The 20,619-nt window shown below is 46.0% G+C and overlaps 2 protein-coding genes and 1 pseudogene across 3 annotated transcripts; all 3 read left to right on the top strand.

Annotated features, from left to right (window-relative positions):
- The first annotated feature begins 875 nt into the window (after positions 1-875).
- Positions 876-3,087, top strand: LOC133927848 (RNA-binding protein involved in heterochromatin assembly dri1-like). Of its 2 annotated transcripts, none has more exons than XM_062374235.1 (4): positions 876-1,020; positions 1,814-2,173; positions 2,405-2,475; positions 2,755-3,087. In XM_062374235.1, exons 2-4 carry the CDS (start codon positions 1,833-1,835, stop codon positions 2,766-2,768), a joined length of 426 nt encoding a protein of 141 aa, XP_062230219.1. In that variant the 5' UTR covers positions 876-1,020; positions 1,814-1,832; the 3' UTR covers positions 2,769-3,087. The 2 variants fall into 2 exon arrangements, with proteins under 2 accessions (XP_062230219.1, XP_062230218.1); XM_062374234.1 differs by having other exon boundaries at positions 880-1,020; positions 2,752-3,084.
- Positions 3,088-6,224: 3,137 nt separating this feature from the next.
- LOC133926206 (nudix hydrolase 19, chloroplastic-like) lies at positions 6,225-11,554 on the top strand. Its single transcript, XM_062372007.1, has 6 exons — positions 6,225-6,801; positions 6,917-7,057; positions 7,204-7,308; positions 10,339-10,438; positions 10,638-10,730; positions 11,029-11,554. The coding sequence occupies exons 1-6, from the start codon at positions 6,301-6,303 to the stop codon at positions 11,292-11,294; spliced, it is 1,206 nt and encodes a 401-aa protein (XP_062227991.1). The 5' UTR covers positions 6,225-6,300; the 3' UTR covers positions 11,295-11,554.
- Positions 11,555-14,032: 2,478 nt separating this feature from the next.
- On the top strand, positions 14,033-16,614 carry LOC133926205 (hexose carrier protein HEX6-like; annotated as a pseudogene).
- Positions 16,615-20,619: the final 4,005 nt, after the last annotated feature.

Here is a 20,619-nt window from a genome sequence, read left to right as displayed (position 1 = left end):
AGAATATGCGCAATGGTAAACTATAATGCGCCTAGGCGCAGAATAGACTCGGCACCATATATAGAACAAAAAACTTTTCTCTTTGATCAGATCATTTTATCAAGGGGAATTGTTGCTCTCAATTCTAGGAATATCCAAGATGTCAACTTCTGTCTTATGCTTATTTCAAATCTTGAAGCAACTATATATTTACATGAAAGAATTGTAAATTTGACAATCAGCTTTTAGTCTAACTGGGTTGGCATATGCTTGCATGCCTTGCACACCATGCTAGCAGTGTGTGTGTTTTAGGCACCATTGTACTTGTACGCAGACACCTAAGTTGTCGCCGCTGCATATATTCATGGTTTTTTTTTTTTTTTTGCGACGAGCTGCATATATTCATGTGATGTTGCCCTGCCTGTGTTCACAACTGGACTACGTTGCAGCCCTGCCTCAAGATTTGAATCAAAGTTATGTAATAATGAGCTATCCATGCCGATACAAAGTATGCTTGCGTGCGTCGAGTTTTATGAATCACTTAACTGCTTTATATTTTGTCTAACCACTTACTAATTCTCTTAGCACAAATAGCTCCTTACTGTATCTCATATTTATGATACCCCAATTGTGTTAATTGAGATCAACTATTTGATTTTTTTTCTGTAGTTTTGTATAACTGTTAATATATATTCGGAAGTAATTAATATTTCATGGTGTAGATCCAAGATGTAACACTGTGAAATCCTCCTATCTTTAGCATCACTTTCCTCTTGCATTTTTTCCTTTCTTGTTACTGCTTTAATTTCATATTCTTGTTCAATTCGGATAGCTCAGTTAGAAAGGCTAAGATGAGCATCTCCCTGTCTCCTCAGCAAACCCTGGATTCGCAATTATTGAGGTGCTTCCGCTATAAAAGGGCGACCATCCACAAGGAGTCTGAACACAGCAAGCAAGCAAGCACACAGCAAGGAAAACACATCAACTGAAAACCTTAGTACCAAGAACAAACAACTACAAGAGGCTTTACAAGTTCACAGGGTATGCATCCCTTCTTGTTCCTCTTTGTTCTTGTTGCCCCTCTAGTAGACTGTGACAGTTTGATTGATTAGCCGTTCTTCTTCACAAGAAAAAAAGGCTATATAGTCTTCTTATGGTTGTTAAATCAAATGATAATTTAATAAAAAAATTATTTGCAAGGGTGAATTTGCTGCCTGTGATGCATGATATTTGCAAAGCTTTTAATTGATAGTTAATAACTAATCTCCTCTTAATTATCTCATAGATGAGACTGATTAGTTTCCTCTTGCATGACCTTTTGCTTCCTTTTCCGTTGGGACACTCTAACCTGAAAATATAATCTTATTTACCTATGTCTAAATGATTGATTAGAGTGCCGTCTCTGCCTAGCTAGTTTATGGCAACCTTTGATTAATCGCTTTTTCCGTGGGTGTCTTGTCTTGCCTTACAATATTCTTTCTTTTTAGTTTGTGATTGCATGTAGTACAAGCATCTAAAAAAGGCTAAAAGGATCGAAGGGCTTCATACATGCATTCTTTCTTTTTAGTTTGTCATTGCATGTAGTACAAGCATCTAAAAAAGGCTAAAAGGATCAAAGGGCTCCTAGCTACCTAGACTGTAATCGCATAGGTGCCTAGATATATTCCTATAATATAATAATAATATTGCGACGCAGCAAGGTTTGCAATATCTCTGTTCACATATCATACAAATATAGGAGGAAACGAGTAGTTGTCTTTACTTTTGGTATAGCTTTTGTTTTGTAATGCTAATTCTTCACTACATGTCACAGCTTCTTGACACATGCATGCAGGGTTAGCTGTTTACTGCGAATGAACATCCAGAGGAAGCCTGGAGACTGGAACTGCAAGTCTTGCCAGCACCTCAACTTCAGCCGCCGCGACTTCTGTCAGCGCTGCCGTAATCCACGCCCGGACTTGCAGTTCGGCGACAGCCACGGCACCGGTGGTGTGCTGACCTCCCTCGACGTCCGCCCGGGCGACTGGTACTGCAACTGCGGCTACCACAACTTCGCGAGCCGTACCAGCTGCTTCAAGTGCGGCACCATCGTCAGGGATTTCCCGGCAGCCGGTGCTGAGGGTGACTTTGCTCACGGCCGTGAGAGAGCCGGAGTTCGCGCTGGTTGGAAAGCTGGCGATTGGATTTGCACAAGGTGATCGAACTATTCTGTTCACTTTAAGTCGAGAAGAATGGCTTTTTTTATGCATGGCAAGAAACAGTGGCATGCATGCGAGTTTTATGGTAATTACTAATTAAATAACACCATTTTTTGAAAGTTGATGATTGCACGGAGTTGTTTCTTTTCGCGAATCGCATGGAGTTGTTTCAAAATGTGTTTTGACAGAATTATTAATTTATCGTAGTGCTTGTCTGCTTTTGCCAGGCCCGGTTGCAACGTGCACAACTTTGCAAGTAGGATTGAGTGCTATAGGTGCAATGCACCTAGGGAAGCAGGTATATATGTCTTCTTCAGTTTTCAACCACGATCTTTTGGTGCCTTTTCTATTATCTGCCCCTCTGATGAATATATACATGTTGCATATTCAGTTTAATCCACAAATGCTCAAAATCTTACAACGAATCTACTGGATACTAGCTATACATCTGATCAATCAATCCTGATGTCCTGCGTTTTGCCCGAACAAGGACCCAGATTTTCATTTCAAACAGCCTTTTTAATCTGATCTGCCGATGCTCTGTGTCCTTAAAAGGAATTGTTCTGCTGTGTAGTAGGCACCGCGAAGTAAGAAACGACTGAGGTGACCAGGACCGTGAGGTGTGGCGAGCTGGCCGATGATGGAACCAACTATTGTCACACACTCGCAATCAAGCATCCAGGAAGGATGAGTTTACGTACGAGTTTGTTGTGATTGTTAATCGTAGTACTACTGCGTGGTTGCCAGGGTGGAGAAGTACCCAAGCACCCCAATTGTAATGTGTGTGATCTCGCTATTTCGTGTTGGTTCAGTGACTACTGAACTGCACGGCTTGATGTACTTGCGTTATGTGTTGATCTTAAACATCACAGATGATTATCTAAGTGTTAGCTTATCTACTCTGTTCGACGTGCTGCTGCATTGGTTCCACTGTCTTTTTTTAAATGGAAATGACACACGAGCTTTGCCGTTCAATTGAGGAGGAAAGAAAGATGGCTGGTCCTCCTGTCTCTTGTTGGACTTGAAGCCTGTGTCTTTCTTTTTTTTTTTACTTCAACCATATCAGGCTATGTTATAGCTTACTAGTAGCATATAGATCATGCCACGGTCTGTTTGTTTAGGCCAAGCTTGTATTGTATAGCTTCAGTATATCGTAAGAGGACTTTACAGTATATCTAAATGAGTGTATACTGTCTATTTGCTTCATTCGGTGGTTTAGATTGGCCCAATGATATTCTATCGTCCATCAATATCATGGGTATCATTAAAGAGTATCATGGGTATCATAAAGGTAGGATTGGAAAAAAAAACTATGATAAACTTGTAAATTATATGTTTAATTAGGGAAGATCAAAATATTAGTTTATTCTTCAGATAAGCTTTCACTTATTCTGTTCATTTCATTTATTAGGGTTTCCACCCTCCGTCGGTCGGTCGATGATGGGTGGCGAAGGTCCGAAGTCCGGTCAGTCAATGACGTAATTACCCCTAAGGGTATCAAGATAGTTACAATAATATCTACTATAATGGACGGTTGGATCACAACAATGATACTCTCCATCATCTAGTATCATGGTGTACTGTAAAGGTTCTTTATCGTAAACCTTTTACAACCAGGATAACACTTGAGAGGGCGTTGTACCGGTCTGATTTGCATTGCTCGCATTAGCTACTGATACTGCAGAGGTGAACTTTGTGCACTAACTGAAATCTGGTCCATCCATCTTAGAATTGCTGGCTCTGGTTCCTCTGCTCCTCCTTCAGTTAAAATAAAAAAACCGCACAAGTCCCTTCTCTTGCGATGTCCACGGTTCAAAAAACCGATGGTAACCGCTCAAAAACCGCGGTAACCGACCTTCTCGATCCGGTCTGGTTTCAGAAACTGGACGGTAATCGAATTTGAATTCGAAAAATTCGAAAAAAATCTTATAAAAAACTAGACACAATTATAAGACCGTTTGTGATTTTTTTTTTCAAAAATAATGTCATTTTCATCATATTCTATAGGGAGTAATTTTGAAAAAAATGAAAACAAATTGAAGCGTGCGGCTAAGTTATTAACTCATGTTAAGAAAAAGTTTAACATGAAAACACATATATTTATTGTGTAAAACGTATTTTAAGAGAATCTTTAAAATTGATTTCACTTTATTTAAAGTTTTATTAATTTCTCTATGATTTTTACAAAGTTCACAAGCATAAAGTGAATACGTTAAGAAATAACATGTAATTAACTTTTTCATGTCTACTATTATTTTTCTTACGTAAATCATAGTATAAATAAGCTAATGAAAGTGGTTTCACTAATTTTTGAGCTGTGATGGGTCAGTTATGAATTAATCTAGTCGCAACACATTTACACAATCATGCATGTTACAATAACTAATTCATGAGTTAATGTATTTTTAAAAGACATAGGATCATGTAAGAAGACTAAAAAAATTAGTTTCATGATTTTTTGATTAGCAAAGAGTAAACTATGTATTTAACTTGGTTTAACAAATACAATTTCTCACAGAAAATTTTGAACTTTTTTATGAGTATAAATATTTTTATCATGTAGATAATGTTACAAGGAAACCAACAAAATTTGTTTCACTTGATTTGAAGCTCAGATGAATTAGTTATTGATTTTACAAGATTGAGATAATTTTTAGGTTTTTTTTGTTGAACTTCACTAAAAAATCGAGAAAACCGTTCGATAAATCAAGAAAACCGAGCGGTTACCGACAATACGGAAAATTCGAGAAAACCGCTCGATAAATCGCAAAAACCGCTCGGTAACCGACCGGTTACCGAACGGCTAAAATCGCGATTTTTTTTCTTCCAAATTTCAAATTTTACCAAATGAATTTTCTCTAAATTTTTTTGAATTTTTGACGGGTAACCACGGTTATCGTGAATTTTCGGTTACTACCGGAGTTCGATAACCGAGCTGCGGTCGGTAACCTTAACCTTGGCGATGTCCCATTCACAAGCCTGCAGCTACATCACGTATTTCCTCTCTCTTTTTGACTTGACTTGAAGCAATTTGTCCAACAAAAAAGATCTAGCAAACCAAACCAAAAGGTTCACGAATTTGCCCAAGCATCTTAATGCAAAACTACAATTTGATAACTGATTTCCCCCTCTAGTAGCAAATCCATAATTAGAAAGAAAGGATCTACATAGTGAACAAATCATCTAAGTATGTACATACTTGTATGTGTGAACAGTTCTGTGAGAGAAATGACTTCATATCTGATGCATATAATTAGACAAACTATGGAGATGTGAACACACTCAACTTGTTCAAGATGTGGATTATAAATCAAATCACTATTGGGAACGGCTGCATTTGTTTGGGATTAATCCAATCATGAGGAGATAAGGATTGAAGAATGGACGGAGGAAGCTAAGCCGTTGATTGCCAGATGAATGGTCTAGATTTCATATGGTGCACAAAACTGCACCTCTGCGGTAGCAGTAGCTAATGCAGAGGATCCGAGTCCGAACCCACCGGTGCAGCTCCTGTCCCGGCGGCGCTCGACCTCGAGGATAGACGACCTTGATGATGTTTTGTAAGTTGTATTGTATAAGTAGGTTGGGTTGAATCGTATTTGTTAAAAAAGAAGAGTATTTAATAGATTATATTTGTTCGGATATAATTTATTTAGTTGATTAAATTTGAATATGTACGGATGAATATAAGAGTTAATATTATATTAATAAGTAAATCTATTTGTATAAATAAATATAAAATATATATCTATTAGATCAAACTACAAAAGAAGCTCAAACCAATCTTCACTTCTGAGCCAACATAAAATCGGATATTTACAACTACCAAATCAAACTATATACAGACAAACAAATTCTTTTTCGCGATTCACCCATCGCCGCCGGACTAAACCAAACACACCTTGGATGCTGCTCGGGCCACGAGCGGAAATGGGATGAGGGCCCACAGGTCAGTTCGTTTGTGGGCCCATGATATGTGTACGTGTAGCCACAAATAGAACATGCCCCACATGTCATGCACACACGTGCCTCAATCCAACCCAACTACTCTACCTACACAGCTGCCCTTGCCGGGAAGAAGCTCCCCACCCCCACCAAACCCAAGCCCCGCGCGGTGGTCGCCATGGCCATCCACCTCCGCGCGCACGCCTTCGCGGCCAACCCGCTGCGCGGCCTCTCCGCCTCGGCCGCCGTATCACCCTCCGCCGCCGCCGAGGCCCTCCGCTCCCTCCTCGACCCCGGCTCCGCCTCCGCCCCCTCCGCGGACGCCGCCCACTCGCACCCGCACCTCTCCAAGATCCTCCCTTTCCGCCGGGGCCGCCCGCTCGCGCGCTCCCCGGACCATCCCCCGGCCGCGGCGCCGGCCTGGAGCCTCGCGTGGCTCCCGCCCTCGCGCGTTCCCGGGGTGCCCCCGGATGCCTTCGTCTTCCTGGGCGCGCACGGCGAGGGGGACGGCAAGGAGGCCGCGGCGTACTGGGCCATCGACGTCGGCGAGGGAGAGGGTTTGAGGGTCTCCGGCGGTGGGGACGGGGATGGGTCGACGTATGTGGACTTGAGGACGCTCATGGTGGCCACGGATTGGAGCGACAAGGACGCCATGGGGGAGCTTGCCATCGCCGGACATGTATGCGCGTTCCTTTGTTCTTGAGTTCTTCTCGACTATTGTTCAATTGTAATTAAAGACATTTTTATGGCTGAGGACTCGAGAGACAAGCTTGATTTGTTTCTGATGCGAACAGGCTCGGGCACTGCTCGAATGGCATAATACTGCAAAATTTTGTGGGGCGTGTGGAGCAAGGGCTGTTCCTACTGAAGCTGGAAGGCGAAAACAGTGCAGCAATGAGTCCTGCAAGAAGAGGATATATCCTCGAGTGGATCCAGTATGACATTTGCTCTCCTTCTGGTCTTCGCATAGTGTTTGAATTGGGAGAATAAATTGTGCCACTCTTCATCATGAGTTTATTTTGTAGCAATATTCACACTCACAGATAGTATTTACTCTTTTGTTGTGTGTGGTGTATTGCAGGTTGTGATTATGTTGGTCATTGATAAAGAAAATGATTGCGTGCTCTTAAGCCGCCAGTCAAGATTTGTACCTCGTATGTGGAGCTGTCTTGCTGGTTTTATAGAGGTGGGAATCGCTACCTATCATTTCTTTTTGGTCTTTAAAAAAAGAACTTATTTACAGCTGTTCATAATATCTTGTGCCTGTTGTATCGCATTGTGTTTTCTATTTCTGTCATTAATTTTCTTAAACTGACTTTGTGAGGGGTTAGATGGAAGGAGGCACCCATATCAAGAGTAAAATTAGGCGTTCAACTCAACAATGCAATGGCATACCGCAAAATTAGTTCAATTAATGAATGCAGCATGCTAGCATATCCTGGTTAGATAAGCTCATAACAAGTTTGCATTGCCACATCAATCATGCTTGTTTGAGAATGGTTTAAGCACTTTGTGAGGTAGAAGAAATAGAATTTAAATTGGTTGGTAAAATACCCAAATTGAATTATAATATTAAGGGGGAAACAAACCCTTCAGGCATCATTGTACTAGTTGTTAGGAATAGCAACTTATATTTAATAGCCTCTGGGACAATATATAGAGTACATGAGGAGTATATGATAAGGGCTATAGTAACCTAATCTATACGTAATGGATAAGGGCTCTATATTCCTAACATCCCCCTCAAATGCAAAGCGTATACAATAGTGTTGCATTTGATAGAGGTGACACTAAGTAATACACTTAGACTAATACCTTAGAAAAAATTGTCTCCGTAAAGTCGTCGTAGAATGGAGTCTTGGCAATCCTGTCAGATCAAGCCGAAGAGGTGCAAAGCGAAGCACAAGAGTAGAGTCGTGATGATGACAACAAATGAACGCCTTTGGTCAAGAATCACAACAAAGCGACGACGAGTAGTAAGACAACAAAAGAAGTTGTCACTAGAGCTACGGAAAGACCAAGATGACACAAGAGCACCCTAGATCAAGAATTGCAAATACATGAATGACGAAAAGATCTAGATGGCACTGTTGCATCAATAACGACGGAAAAGTTTAGCCAAACAAAGACGAATATTTAGCGAACCACAAAAGAAATCGACTAATGGACGAAGGAATATGTAGACTCGCACGGTATAGACGAACTCAAAAGAGAGACTGAAACTTGGACGTGGACACCGCGGAATCGCAAAGACTAAAGCTAGACGCAAATGAAGCTAGCTGAAGATAAGACTCAAACCAAAAGACTCATAGCACTAAAGCACAAAAAAGGGAGCCCAAGCACCACTAAATGAAGCAGGCCATAGCTCAATCCAGATTGCAACCAACAGCCCCAACCACCCAGTAGTAGCCCAACACTAGGAGCCCATGATCCATCACCAAAAGTAGCCCATAGAAACAGACTACAACCACCGAGCATTGACTGCCACAACCAGACTATTGAAACATGGTCCAAAAACGTGCAATCCAGTAGTGAAGATGAAGGGTAACTCCCCCTCTGTGTCAATATAGACTGACAATGATGAAGATGGGCACAAAGGCGCGAAGGTCGTGGGAGCGGTAGTGGCCTGGGAGATCGGCGGCGAAGCAGGTGAACACTGGGCGTGCGAGGAAGACGGTTGTGGACTGGAACGTCGTTGTCACAGTCGTGGACCATGAAAACGAGCGCCCCAGAAGTGGACGGGCAACGTCGGCGCATCCCCCTCTGGCTGCTCGATGTAGGTGAACCTCGGGCGCGTGAGGAAGATGGTCGTGGACTGGAATGTCATTGCCGCAACCATGGACCATGAAGACGAGAGCCCCAGAAGTGGACGGGCGGCGCCGACGCATCCCCCTCTGGCTGCTCATCCGCCAGCATGTGGAACCAGATCCTCTGCCGCCTCGCATGAGGAGCACCAGGCCGAGGTGGTCCGACGGGGCCTAGAGCAGGGGCGACGAATTCAGAGGGAGCAGCCCGGGGAGGACAACGGGCGGGTTGGATCCAAGTGGCGACGTGAATTCGCGCGGGAGTGCACGAGGCCGTGACGGGCAGCGCACGGGATAGCTGCTGGCGATGGCAGTGAATCAGGGGTCGGTGCGGGCGGATCCAAGACCGGTGGCTCCGGCCAGGGGCGAGGTGGCCCGGCGCAGGGTGGATCCGGCCGGGGCAACCTAGAGTAGGAGGCAGCTGGCGGCAGGAGGGTGAGCCGACAGCGGAAGGAGTAACCAACGGAGGCCGAGCGCGCGAGGGGGACGACCGCAGCGCGTGGGTTGGCCCTGAGACGTGGACGCGGGAGAGGTGGAGCCAACGACGGCAGCGGGTAGAGGCAGCGACTGCGGTTGAGGCGGCCGCTCGGGCATATCTGGATGCGGGTGGGAAAGCCAGAGACGGAGCCGACCGAAGAGATATCCGAGCGACGGGAATGAGAGCCGGTATGAGGGAGCTGGCGGGTTAGATTGGATTTGGACGAGTTGCGATGTCCCAGGAAAAGAAACATAGCTATTATACTATGTTAGGAATAACAACTTGTATTCAATAGTAGCCCCTTAGGGCAATATATAGAGGACATGAGGAGTACAATATTAAAACTCTAGTAACCTAACATATACGACTATACATAATGGATAATGACTCTATATTGCTAACACTAGTGACTACAATGACTACTGAGCTCTACAAACATGAGAATTGGGTTTGAATTGTCACATATCCATTATTTATTAGTAACTACATAATGAGGTACTTTTTAAACATGTGTTTGTTACTACAAAAAACGTTTCATTTGATGATCTGAAGTTCTGAACTAGGTACTAGGATTGGGTTGAAAAAGTTAGTTTTAAATTTTTATATAATGAAGTACTTTTTAAACACGTGTTTCTTACTACAAAAAAGTTTCATTTGATGATCTGAAGTTCTGAACCAGGTACTAGGATTGGGGTGAAAAAGTTAGTTTTGAATTTTTATAAGTGAATGGCATCACTGCTGTAACCATAAAAGTAATGATTTTCCTATGTACAAATCCATTTCTGAAATTAAAATGCAGGATATTTTCCTATTAAATATCGGCCAAAGCTTATGCTCTCTGCAAGTTATAGTGTGTATTGCAGCAAGCTAGGTCATCATCTTCTTTTTGAACATCAGAAGAAGCTTATGTACGCCGCATCTCTTCTACTTGTAGCCAGGAGAAAGCATGGAAGAGGCAGTGAGAAGGGAAACGTGGGAGGAAACTGGTGTTGAAGTTGGGCAAGTCATTTATCACAGTTCTCAACCATGGCCTGGTAATGATCTTGTCATTGTTTTTTGAACTGTATTTTCATGTCTGTACTTATTCTGTCCAAAATACAGGAGGTATTTAAACAGTGTCACAAATACTTACCAGTTGCAACTTGCAAACTACTGTGTTCTTGCAGTTAGTTTTTTCTTGTACCGTATCTGATTCTGATAGTGTTCATTGTTGCATACAATGCTCATTTTCAGTCGGGCCAAATACTATGCCATGCCAACTGATGGTGGGTTTCTTTGCTTATGCTAAATCGTTGGAGATACGTGTAGACAAGCAAGAGCTTGAAGGTAATGTTTAACATGTCATGAGGAATTAAATATCAATTCATTCGACTGAATTTCATTTACTTTCTGGTGTTATCGAGCATTTTCTTATCTTCATCTTTCCTGTTGCATTAACCGGTCTGCCCGTTATATGCAGATGATACACTTCAGAAATGGAACTTAATTAAATCGATAGATTTCTGTACTAGTGATCATTTTAGAAAAAAAATAAAAGTTATTCAGAAGTTAACGCTATAGTGATTCTGGGCGACCTGCAAAGCTTCTACTCCCATCTGAAATGGTACCTTTATCATGCTTGTAGATGCCCAATGGCACAGCCGTGAAGACATCAAGAAAGCGCTGACTTTTGCCGAATACGAGAAAGCTCAGAGAACAAACGCTCTCAAGGTCAATCAGATGTGCAAGGGTGCAGAAAAAGGGCAGAGCCTCTCTGCTGACCTAAACGTGGAAACTGGCGAACCTGCTCCAATGTTCGTCCCAGGACCCTTCGCCATTGCTCATCACCTTATTTCATCGTGGGCTTTGGAAGGAGCACCAAAGCTGCCTAGCTCCTTCTCAAATCTATGAGAAACTATTATTTAGTTCCATTAGACGGCAGGATAGCGAATTGGGTCCTTGGAGGCACATACTTCATGCATATCTTACATCCTTGTGAGTGTAGTGTTTCGCGGATTCGAAACGTCTCGACTTCGAATTTGTATTTGAAACTGTGTATGTAATATTGCGGGCGTGTCAGTATACAGAGTATACAAAAGACAGGAGAATGTAATAATCGAAAACATGTAACTTTATTCATTCATGTCGAAATCATAAAGTACAGTTTGTCATATACATTTTTACTCCACAATACACACGCTATCTGACTATCTTCACGATCTGACGATTGCTTTGTCTTGGTTCCCGGGGTTTCGTGAAGCTCTCCGGTTAATTACGCCCGTCTTCGGGCTACCTCCGATTAAGTGCGCTGGCGGTCGTCATACCGAGGTCGTCTCCGAGTCTGCAAGGTTGTAGTCACACGCAACAACGACCAAGCAAAGTAAGCGTTAGCAATAAAATGCGGTAAAATACGGGACAACAGTCTGGCATAAGCTTTTTGGACTGTTTATGTATCCCGAATCATCATCGGTCACATAGACCTCAGAATTGTGTTTTTATGAAGAGGTAGGCTAGGAGCGCGGCATGACACATAACTTCGACCGAAAGCAGCAGCATGGCCACAACCGGGAGCTCCGATGCCGTGCTTGACTCACTAGCTCCTCTTTGGGCCTCGGACTTGTCCTCATTGGCCGTCTCTGAAAGCAACAGGCAAACATGCCACAGAGGCAAAGCCACAAAGGCGGGGTGATCACTTGCGGGCCACGCAGGCTCCTGCCACAATGGCATTGTATTCTTTGCAAAAAAGCATCAACAGATAGCCACATATGCAGAGCGACAGTATCAACCAGCAAAAGAACCCCCATATGCATATATAGTGCAAGCAACAGCAAGCCTCAATGACCTCGAGGTGTTGCAAGTGGATCACCATTTGGTTTTTTTTTTACATCCTGCCTGCAAATCATCCTTTTTAGCATCACAAGGAGACAGTAGAGAGCAAATAGCAGCCAGCCGCAGCATCCCAGCTCCAACAGGGACAACAACAAGGGTATCAAGCCATCACATATACCGTAGAAATAGCAACAAGAATCAGACCAAGGCAATAGTAAGCATGTCACATAAACGAGCACTAGATACGGCGGCAAGCATCACATAGCTATCATCCCAACTAGCACAGAGGGCAATGTACACCAAATTGATCAGTGGGGCAAACTGAAAGTGCCCACGATAGCAGTAGCTAACCACAGACAAGCAGCAAGAGTACAGACCGGCAGCATGGCGACCAGCTAGATAGAGAGGAAGCGACCGGGCCATCAACAAGGCACTGCGGCGCGCGCACAGGAACAACAGGGGGGGCACACGGCGGTCAGGCCTCAACGGGCACAACGACACGCACGCGACATGGACAACAAGGCTATCACGACTCATGGCCAGAGCCCGGAATTTGCTAGCACGTGGCCGGAGTACGAAACTTCAACGGCTCACGGCTGGAACCCGGAGCTTCTTACGGCGCACGGCCTGAGCTCGAGCATCCTTGACACGAAGGTCGGTCATCACAGAGACGCAGCATCAATGGCATAACACATCACAAATAGAGAGAATGTGGCAGCCGGTCTGAACATCAAGAGATCCACAGCACGATGGCAGCACTGTCAGAGGCTCGCCGACTTGGCCATGGCCAGGGGTCAACTGAGCATGGTGTGGCACTGGCTGGCCTCCATGTCACAACAGCAATCATCTAGAGCATGAGCACGACCGCAAAGAGCACCACAGCACGAAGGCTGGGGAGAAGCGTAAGCGCAACATAACGATGAGCATACACGGCACGATGGCCGGCTAGCATCACATACCATCACCATCAAACCCAGCCTGGGGAATTAGAAAGAGGGGATCATAGCCAGGACTCACCTCGGGGGACGGCGGCACAGACAAAGCTAAAACCCATGGCGGGGTCAGTGGTGCGTCCAAGAAGTGGCAATGGCGATTTGTTGATGCAGCCGAGCCTCCGGCCAACCACCTCCCTCCTTGGTTATGGCGGCAGCACGAGCTCGATGTAGCAGGGATTCGGTCAGAGCCCCCAAAAATCCCCCCTCTCCCTCGGGGCGCCCCCTCCCTGCCCTTATATAGGCGGCCGGGGTTCCCTCCGGAGAGATTGGATCGAAGGGATAGAGGCGGGGTGGTTAGGATTTGGGAATCGAATTCGAATCTGGTTGTTTAGGGATAGAGATGAGCCCGATTTGAAGGTGATAGGGAGAGAGGAAGGCGGCGTGGCTCAGGCGACGCGAGCGGTGCGGCCCGTGGACCAGGGGGCAAGGCTGTGCGACGCAACAGCTCGGTGCGGGGCAGCTTGGTTGCGTGGGAGAGCAGCGTAGGCCCAGGGAGCAGGGAGGCTCGGGCACGGCTCACTGCGGTGTGAGAGGGGTGGCGGCGCACTCGAGGATAGTGGTGCGGCTCGGCTGGGCAGGTGACGGCGGCGGTTGAATGGAGGAGGAAGAAGCACAGGGGGCGGGGCACTGAGTGGATAAGAGAGGGGAGCTGGGCCTTGGGTTGGAGAAAAAGGAGAGGAGGCGGAAGGGAGCCGGGCCGGCCCAAAAGGCAAAAGGCCGGTCAGGCTCTCTCTCCCTCTATTTTTTTTCTTCTTTTTTTTATGTATATATGTATGTATACGGGGCTCGTGCAAATACATGACAAAATACCGTCGTACATGTAGATATGATGCTATTCATCGCCAAATTGTAATAAAAGGTCAAGAAAAATGTTCAAATACAGAACATACAGATGTATGTATGTATGTATGTATGTATGTATAATTGACATAACTGGACATGTATACCCATTGTTTTGATCTTTTTGGTACATGATATAACGACGCATAGACACGGCACGTATGTAATCATGTACTTATATTCAGATAACTGGCAGCAAGTTTGATTAGCCACTTCAATCCAGAATGAGAACAGTCTTTCTCACATGTTGTTTGTTACACTTCTTCTTGGACAAGTTTTTTTTTTCAAACTAATTTGCCATTTTAACTTCACAGTGGAAGTAGCTATATGTTTAATTTCACGATGGAAGTAGCTACACGGGGTGCAGATTAACCGGTGATGGATGCAACCACGAATGCCATTTCCAATTCAACAGGTATGATCGATGGCAACCACGTCACCTTCAGAGTCGAATGGATTTGCAGCAAGCGACGTGCCCAAATTTCTTCTTTGAAAACATACATGCAGTGTCTGGTTGCAACAAGCCAAGCAATACCTTGACTTGTCTAGTGCACAAGAACAAGAAGCAATCTGCATCAGTCTCAAACTAGTCAGCACAAATCTGCAGAATAGTAGTGTGAGCATAGCAACAGCTGAGTGGCATCTCTATGCTGCTCTGCTCATTTCGTACTCTGTTCGTGTCATGGTTCATGTTGATCGACAACGACTTGTATCCAAACAAGGACGAGATCGAGATGGTCGCATGATCAGCATCGCATCTCCGGCTAGTCAACAAAAACCAGTCAACCATGACTGCCACATGTCACCTAGTGCACCACATTTTCCACGGTCTGCAGCTGCCTGCAACAAGGCAATCACTTGTCATCCACTGCGAGCAAGCAGCTCTGCTCTGATCAGCCATGGCGGTTGGCGTCGGCGCCGTCGAGGGCCAGGAGCGCCGGTATGGAGGAAGGATCACCGCCTTCGTTGTGCTCTCCGTGTATGACGGCCGGCATGGGATTTTTACTGAGTCCTGCGAGAATTATACCGCGTCATGTTCCCTGTAAAAGCCTGCGGAATTCCTGCGTTCCATGGTGATTGACATGTGAATGGCATGCGTAATCGTGTATGCAGGCGGCGTGTCATCGATGGAGCCGTTCCTGCGGAAGTTCTTCCCGGACGTGTACCGGCGGATGAGGGGCGACACGCGCGTCAGCAACTACTGCAAGTTCGACAGCCAGCTGCTCACGGCCTTCACCTCCTCGCTCTACGTTGCCGGCCTCCTTACCACCTTCCTCGCTCGCGAGTCACGACCGGGAGAGACCGCCGCGCGTCCATGGTCCTCGGCGGCGCAGCGGTGGACATCTACATGGTCATCCTGGGGCGGGTGCTCCTCGGCGTCGGCCTCGGGTTCTCCAGCCAGGCCGTCCCGCTGTACCTGTCCGAGATGGCGCCGGCGCGGTACCGCGGCGCGTTCAGCAACGGTTCCAGCTGAGCGTCGGGCTCGGCGCGCTCGCGGCAAACGTGATCAACTTCGGCACGGAGAAGATCAGGGGCGGCTGGGGGTGGCGCTCGCCGCCGTGCCAGCCGGGCTCCTCACCCTCGGCGCGCTGTTTCTCCCGGAGACGCCCAACGGCCTCGTGCAGCAAGGCAGGGACCAACGGGACGTGGCGCGGCTGCTGCAGAAGATCCGCGGCGCCGACGTCGACGTCGGTGACGAGCTGGACGACATCGTCGCGGCCAACGGCGAGGTGGGGGCTTCCAACGGCGACGGCCTTCGGATGATCCTCACCCAGCGACGGTACCGGATGCAGCTGGTCATGGCCATGATGATACCGTTCTTCCAGCAGGTGACCGGGATCAACGCGATCGCGTTCTACGCGCCGGTGCTGCTGCGCACCATCGGCATGGGCGAGAGCGCGTCGCTGCTGTTGGCGGTAGTGACGGGCGTCGTCGGCGTGGGCTCGACTTTTATTTTGATGCTCGCCGTGGACCGCTTCGGGCGTCGCACGCTCTTCCTGGTCGGCGGCGCGCAGATGCTGGCGTCGCAGGAGCGTGACGGAGCAAGGCGTGGGCGGGGGTGTTGATCCTCCTGATCGCCGTGTACGTGGCTGGGTTCGGGTGGTCGTGTGCCCCCCTGGGGTGGCTGGTCCCCAGCGAGATCTTCCCGCTGGAGGTGCGCGCGGCGGGGCAGAGCGTGACGGTGGCGGTGAACTTCGCGTTCACCGTGTTCGTGGCGCGGGCGTTCCTGGCCATGCTGTGCTACACGAAGGCCGACATCTTCTTCTTCTTCGCCGCGTGGCTCGCCGCGATGACGGCGTTCCTGTACCTTCTCCTCCCGGAGATGAAGGGGATGCCCATCGAGCAGGTCGCCGGGGTGTGGCGCGAGCACTGGTTCTGGAGCAGGGTCGTCAAGCCCGATCCCTACGAGGCCCGCGCGCGCGGGAAACTCTGAAACACGCGCGCATCGGCGCATGCATCATGCGGGCACGAATCGTGATGCGTATCTAATGCCCGCGCCACGCGTTCGTGCCAGTGGTCACACTCAAAATTCAGAAACTCGGAATAGATTCAGAGAATTTTCATCAGAGTGCATCAAGATTCAGCAATCATTTGTATGTGTTACGAAAGTTGCTGAAACCTGAACCCTGAAAACTTGTTGAATTGGATAGCATTCGGCAGAAAACACCGTCCCCCTCGGTTTGTGCTTCTGAGCCTGACTTATTCAAGGTGTGAGAAGGATCACAAAACATCGATATCGTACTATGTCTGACAGAGCTTGCATTTTACAACAGCAATGATTAAGGGACAAAAATATCGATCAGCTCTGCATCGTTGTCAGGTCGACATCTACCTCAAGAACAAATAAACCAATAATTGAGGTGACAAACCGACCAATCGCACAAATCATGCGTCGCCATTTGTCATCTTCTTCTGCGTGATGCATGCATGGATCCACTCTCCTCGACGACCAGATAAGGCCTCCAAGAAGAAGAACACACCTGGTTGATTTCTCTGGTCTGAAGTCTGAACCAGCGAAGAGGAGCATCTCTGAACGCTGGAGAAACTAAACTGAAAATATTCAGGGAACTGAATGAACATCGTCGGTAGCGTCCGGGTGCCTGAATCATTGTGTGGCTGATGCGAACGCCCTCCTGTCCACGTCGGCCAATTAAACGGCTGGATCTTTGCCTTTTTTTTTGGGTGTTGTTTCTGTGCCTTTCAGGGTATTTTTTAGTCTAGAATATAAATAAGATGACTCATAACATTTTTAAGTATACTTTCAGCGGTAACTCTATATATTTCTGAAGTTATAAATACTCTGCTTCAAAAAAATTTAAAGATAACTCTGTTAAACAGGCCTTAGTATAATTCGGGAGCTCAACTGCCAATTCGTTAAAAAAAATTAAACGGCTGGACGCATGCATCCATGTTGCCTGGAAGAGGCCCGAGCTGTGCACTGTCGGCAGATGCGTGCCACTGTTTGCTTTAGCAGGAAACCCCTGCCAATCATGGCTCACATGTCAGTGAGACATGTCATCACGAACGGGGCTCCACGTGGCCGGATGAGTCAGCAGCACAGCACTGATGGATGGGGGGCATCCAGGGACGTCGGTGAGACGGAAGGGATCCAAGGGGCGTCGCAGGTGGCACGTCGCAGATCCGAGCCGACGAGGGCAGCTGGGGCCGGCCGCCGTGCCAATCATGCATGCGCCGTCATGCTCACAGCGATAACACTAACCGTCCTGTCCAGTTCCTAGCTATAAGGAGGGAGAAGCGATCAAGAAAGGGAATCGATCGACCGGCAGTTGGGAACTACCAGAAAGCAAAATCAAAGGCGCGTCCTGTTGATCCGTATCAAGATTCAAAGAGGAGGAGGAGGAGGAGGAGATGTTGATCTTGGAGCTGGGCATATGGGTGCTGCCGTTCACGCTCCTGCTGGCGCCGGCGCGGCGGATGGTGCGGCTCGTCGATGAGCTGCAGCGGATCTGCCTCGCCGTTGCCTGCCGCCGGAGGCTGCCCCCGATGCTCGGTGAGATGTGGGGACGACTCGACCGCCTCGACTCCGCCACATCCGTGCCCTGATTGCTTTGCTTCTTCGTCTGCTTTCTCTTGAATATCACCCGCGCGTCCTAAATGTGCTGTTTTCCCTTCAAGAAAGGACGCGCTTTTTCTTCGATTTTTCAGTCCTGTTCTCTGTTTATATTTTGGTTTTGGATTATGTTTCTGCCTGATCCATGTACATCTCTGTAATTACGTCCCAACTCCCAAGAGATTCTCTCTTGCTTTGAGGCTGCAAGATGATAATAAAGCAGCATGTATGATCCATGAACAAGAATTCGTCAGGGTAATGGATCTCCTCTGCTGTACATAATTAACGAGAAAGCAAAATATCTCCTTTTTTTCAGACTGTGCTGCTGATTCATAATTTGGAGCGCATATTTGTTTTATGCGTGTGTGATGACATGTTGTGAATATGGGTGCCGATAATTTGGAACCAAACTGAGGAATTTCTGTCGGAATCTGCATCTGATGACAGACACGCATACTGAAGAAGTTTCAGAATTACCAAACCTAAGAAGATGGATGCAAGGTCTACTCCTGTTACTCTTGGGAGACTTCCACTCTTATCCCTCCTCAAGAAATTCAAAAGTAAAAGTTTCGCATTCTCACATTAGGAAAAACAAGCATTATTGGTATGCTGACAGATTCCTCGGATGTGAACGTCATCCACTTGCAGGCAAGGACTACCTGACCAAATAACGCATTGGATGATATCCACAAATTCTGCTACAATTTAAGTTCAGAACACATAAATCATTGTCCCAGTCCCACCCAAAAATTCCTTCTTTGTAGTTGCATTGGCATCAACTACTATATACTAAAGTGCCTGAGATCCGTGGATTCTCAGGGTCCGTGTTACTGTAGCTACTGTAGCAGTGGGCTCTATGTGCATGCATGTATATGTACATATATGTGTACATATATATATGTGATTTTGTTTTTCAGGAAATTCTAGAAAATGTTGAAATGAATATTAGTTACATTAATAAATTGGTTGAAAAAAAATCTAAAATGCAAAGAAAAATATTTAAAACTCAAAAAAATATGAAACAATTTTTTTTAGGTTAGTATTACTTCCACCTACATGTTAAAACTATGTGCATACATAAAATCACTATTATTTTCTCTATAATTAATTGAATGTGTTTAACATTAATAATTTCATAAATAATATTAAAATGTACAAAATTTGTCAACATAATTTTTTAATCTTTTTTTTGTCGTTCTCTACACAGCAAAATAAAAACGAACGCGACACATCAATCACACTAGAGTTATATGGTTGGTGCAGGTTAGAATGAAAGTATATGAACACAAATGCAGCGGTTGGGCAAATAGCCAAATAGGTTTTCTGAACTTTAGTCTGCAGGTCCCTGCACGATGGTAGGTGATGCAAGCTTACTTCTCGTACTTGGACTGTTGCTGCACTGGAGCCAAATATTTGTCGAAATGGCTTTAGGTGTTGCTTGGCCTGGAGCCAAAGTAGCCAAACAGGTTGCTAAACTTCTTGGTGAAGTCCTTGTCTATTGTCTGCTTGGCAGCCATGGCCGATGATAGACTGTAAGGGCGTGTGCCTAACGCAATGACTCAGCTGGGTGCCCCAAGACTCCAGCTAGGTTCGGATCCATGTTGGACCGAGAGAACTACTGTGAGGAGAACTTCTGGGTCCGAAGGAGGTAAAGAGAGGAAAAAAAAGAAGGCATCCGAACCTAGCTCCCTCCCGTCATGTTCGGATGCCATGTTGGACCGAGAATGTCCTCTCCCTCCCGTCATTTTTCCTATCCTCTTCCTCACTTCACTGCCTTCTTTTTCTCTCTCTCTTTACCTCCTTCGGACCCAGAAGTTCTCAGGACATTCAGTCACTGTATGTGAGGACAGAGCTGCAGAGGGAGGAGAAATAGGTGTGAGCTCTTGCGATGGATGAGGGAGGAGATTTTCTAACGTAACTGTATCGTGATGTGACTATTGGTATATGAGCTAATTATCAGTGGGTCCTGTATGTTAGTAATGAAAGTCACACATACAGTTACGTCAGAGAAACCGCTTCGGTTAGATGAAGAGGAGTCTCCAATCATTTGTGCCTATGTGGAGCAAACTTTTTCTACGAAGCTAGTATGGGTGGTGGTTTATCTTGATCGTGCCTGGAAGGTGATATTTTAATGAGACTTAAACATGCATATAATATGAGATAGGATTTATCGCGTAGTACTACTGTTTTATACAATGTTTTGTTTGAAATTCCTGCAGAATTCAAACCTTGCGAGCATAACCTGACAGTCGGACACATTGGACCCTGTTTGGGCCCTATATCAGATCACCAACCCAAATGAGCCAATTTACCCATTAGCTGTGCTGCTTTTCCGCTGGACGTTCCAAGCCCAACCCAAATTGGTGAACCTAAGGATCCACCGATCTTTTTATGCCCTGTTTGCAGAGCTCTTTCTTATTCAAATTTTCTGCGGAGAGTGATTCTCTGGTAAGTGATTCTATACGGGAAGTGAATTAGAAGAAGCTGTTTTTTTTCAACT

This window comes from Phragmites australis, chromosome 8 (genome assembly GCF_958298935.1).
Source record: "Phragmites australis chromosome 8, lpPhrAust1.1, whole genome shotgun sequence".
In the NCBI taxonomy this organism is placed as follows: Eukaryota; Viridiplantae; Streptophyta; class Magnoliopsida; order Poales; family Poaceae; genus Phragmites; species Phragmites australis.
The sequence above is the reverse complement of the archived record's forward strand: the minus strand, read 5'-3'. Positions and strand labels throughout refer to the sequence as shown.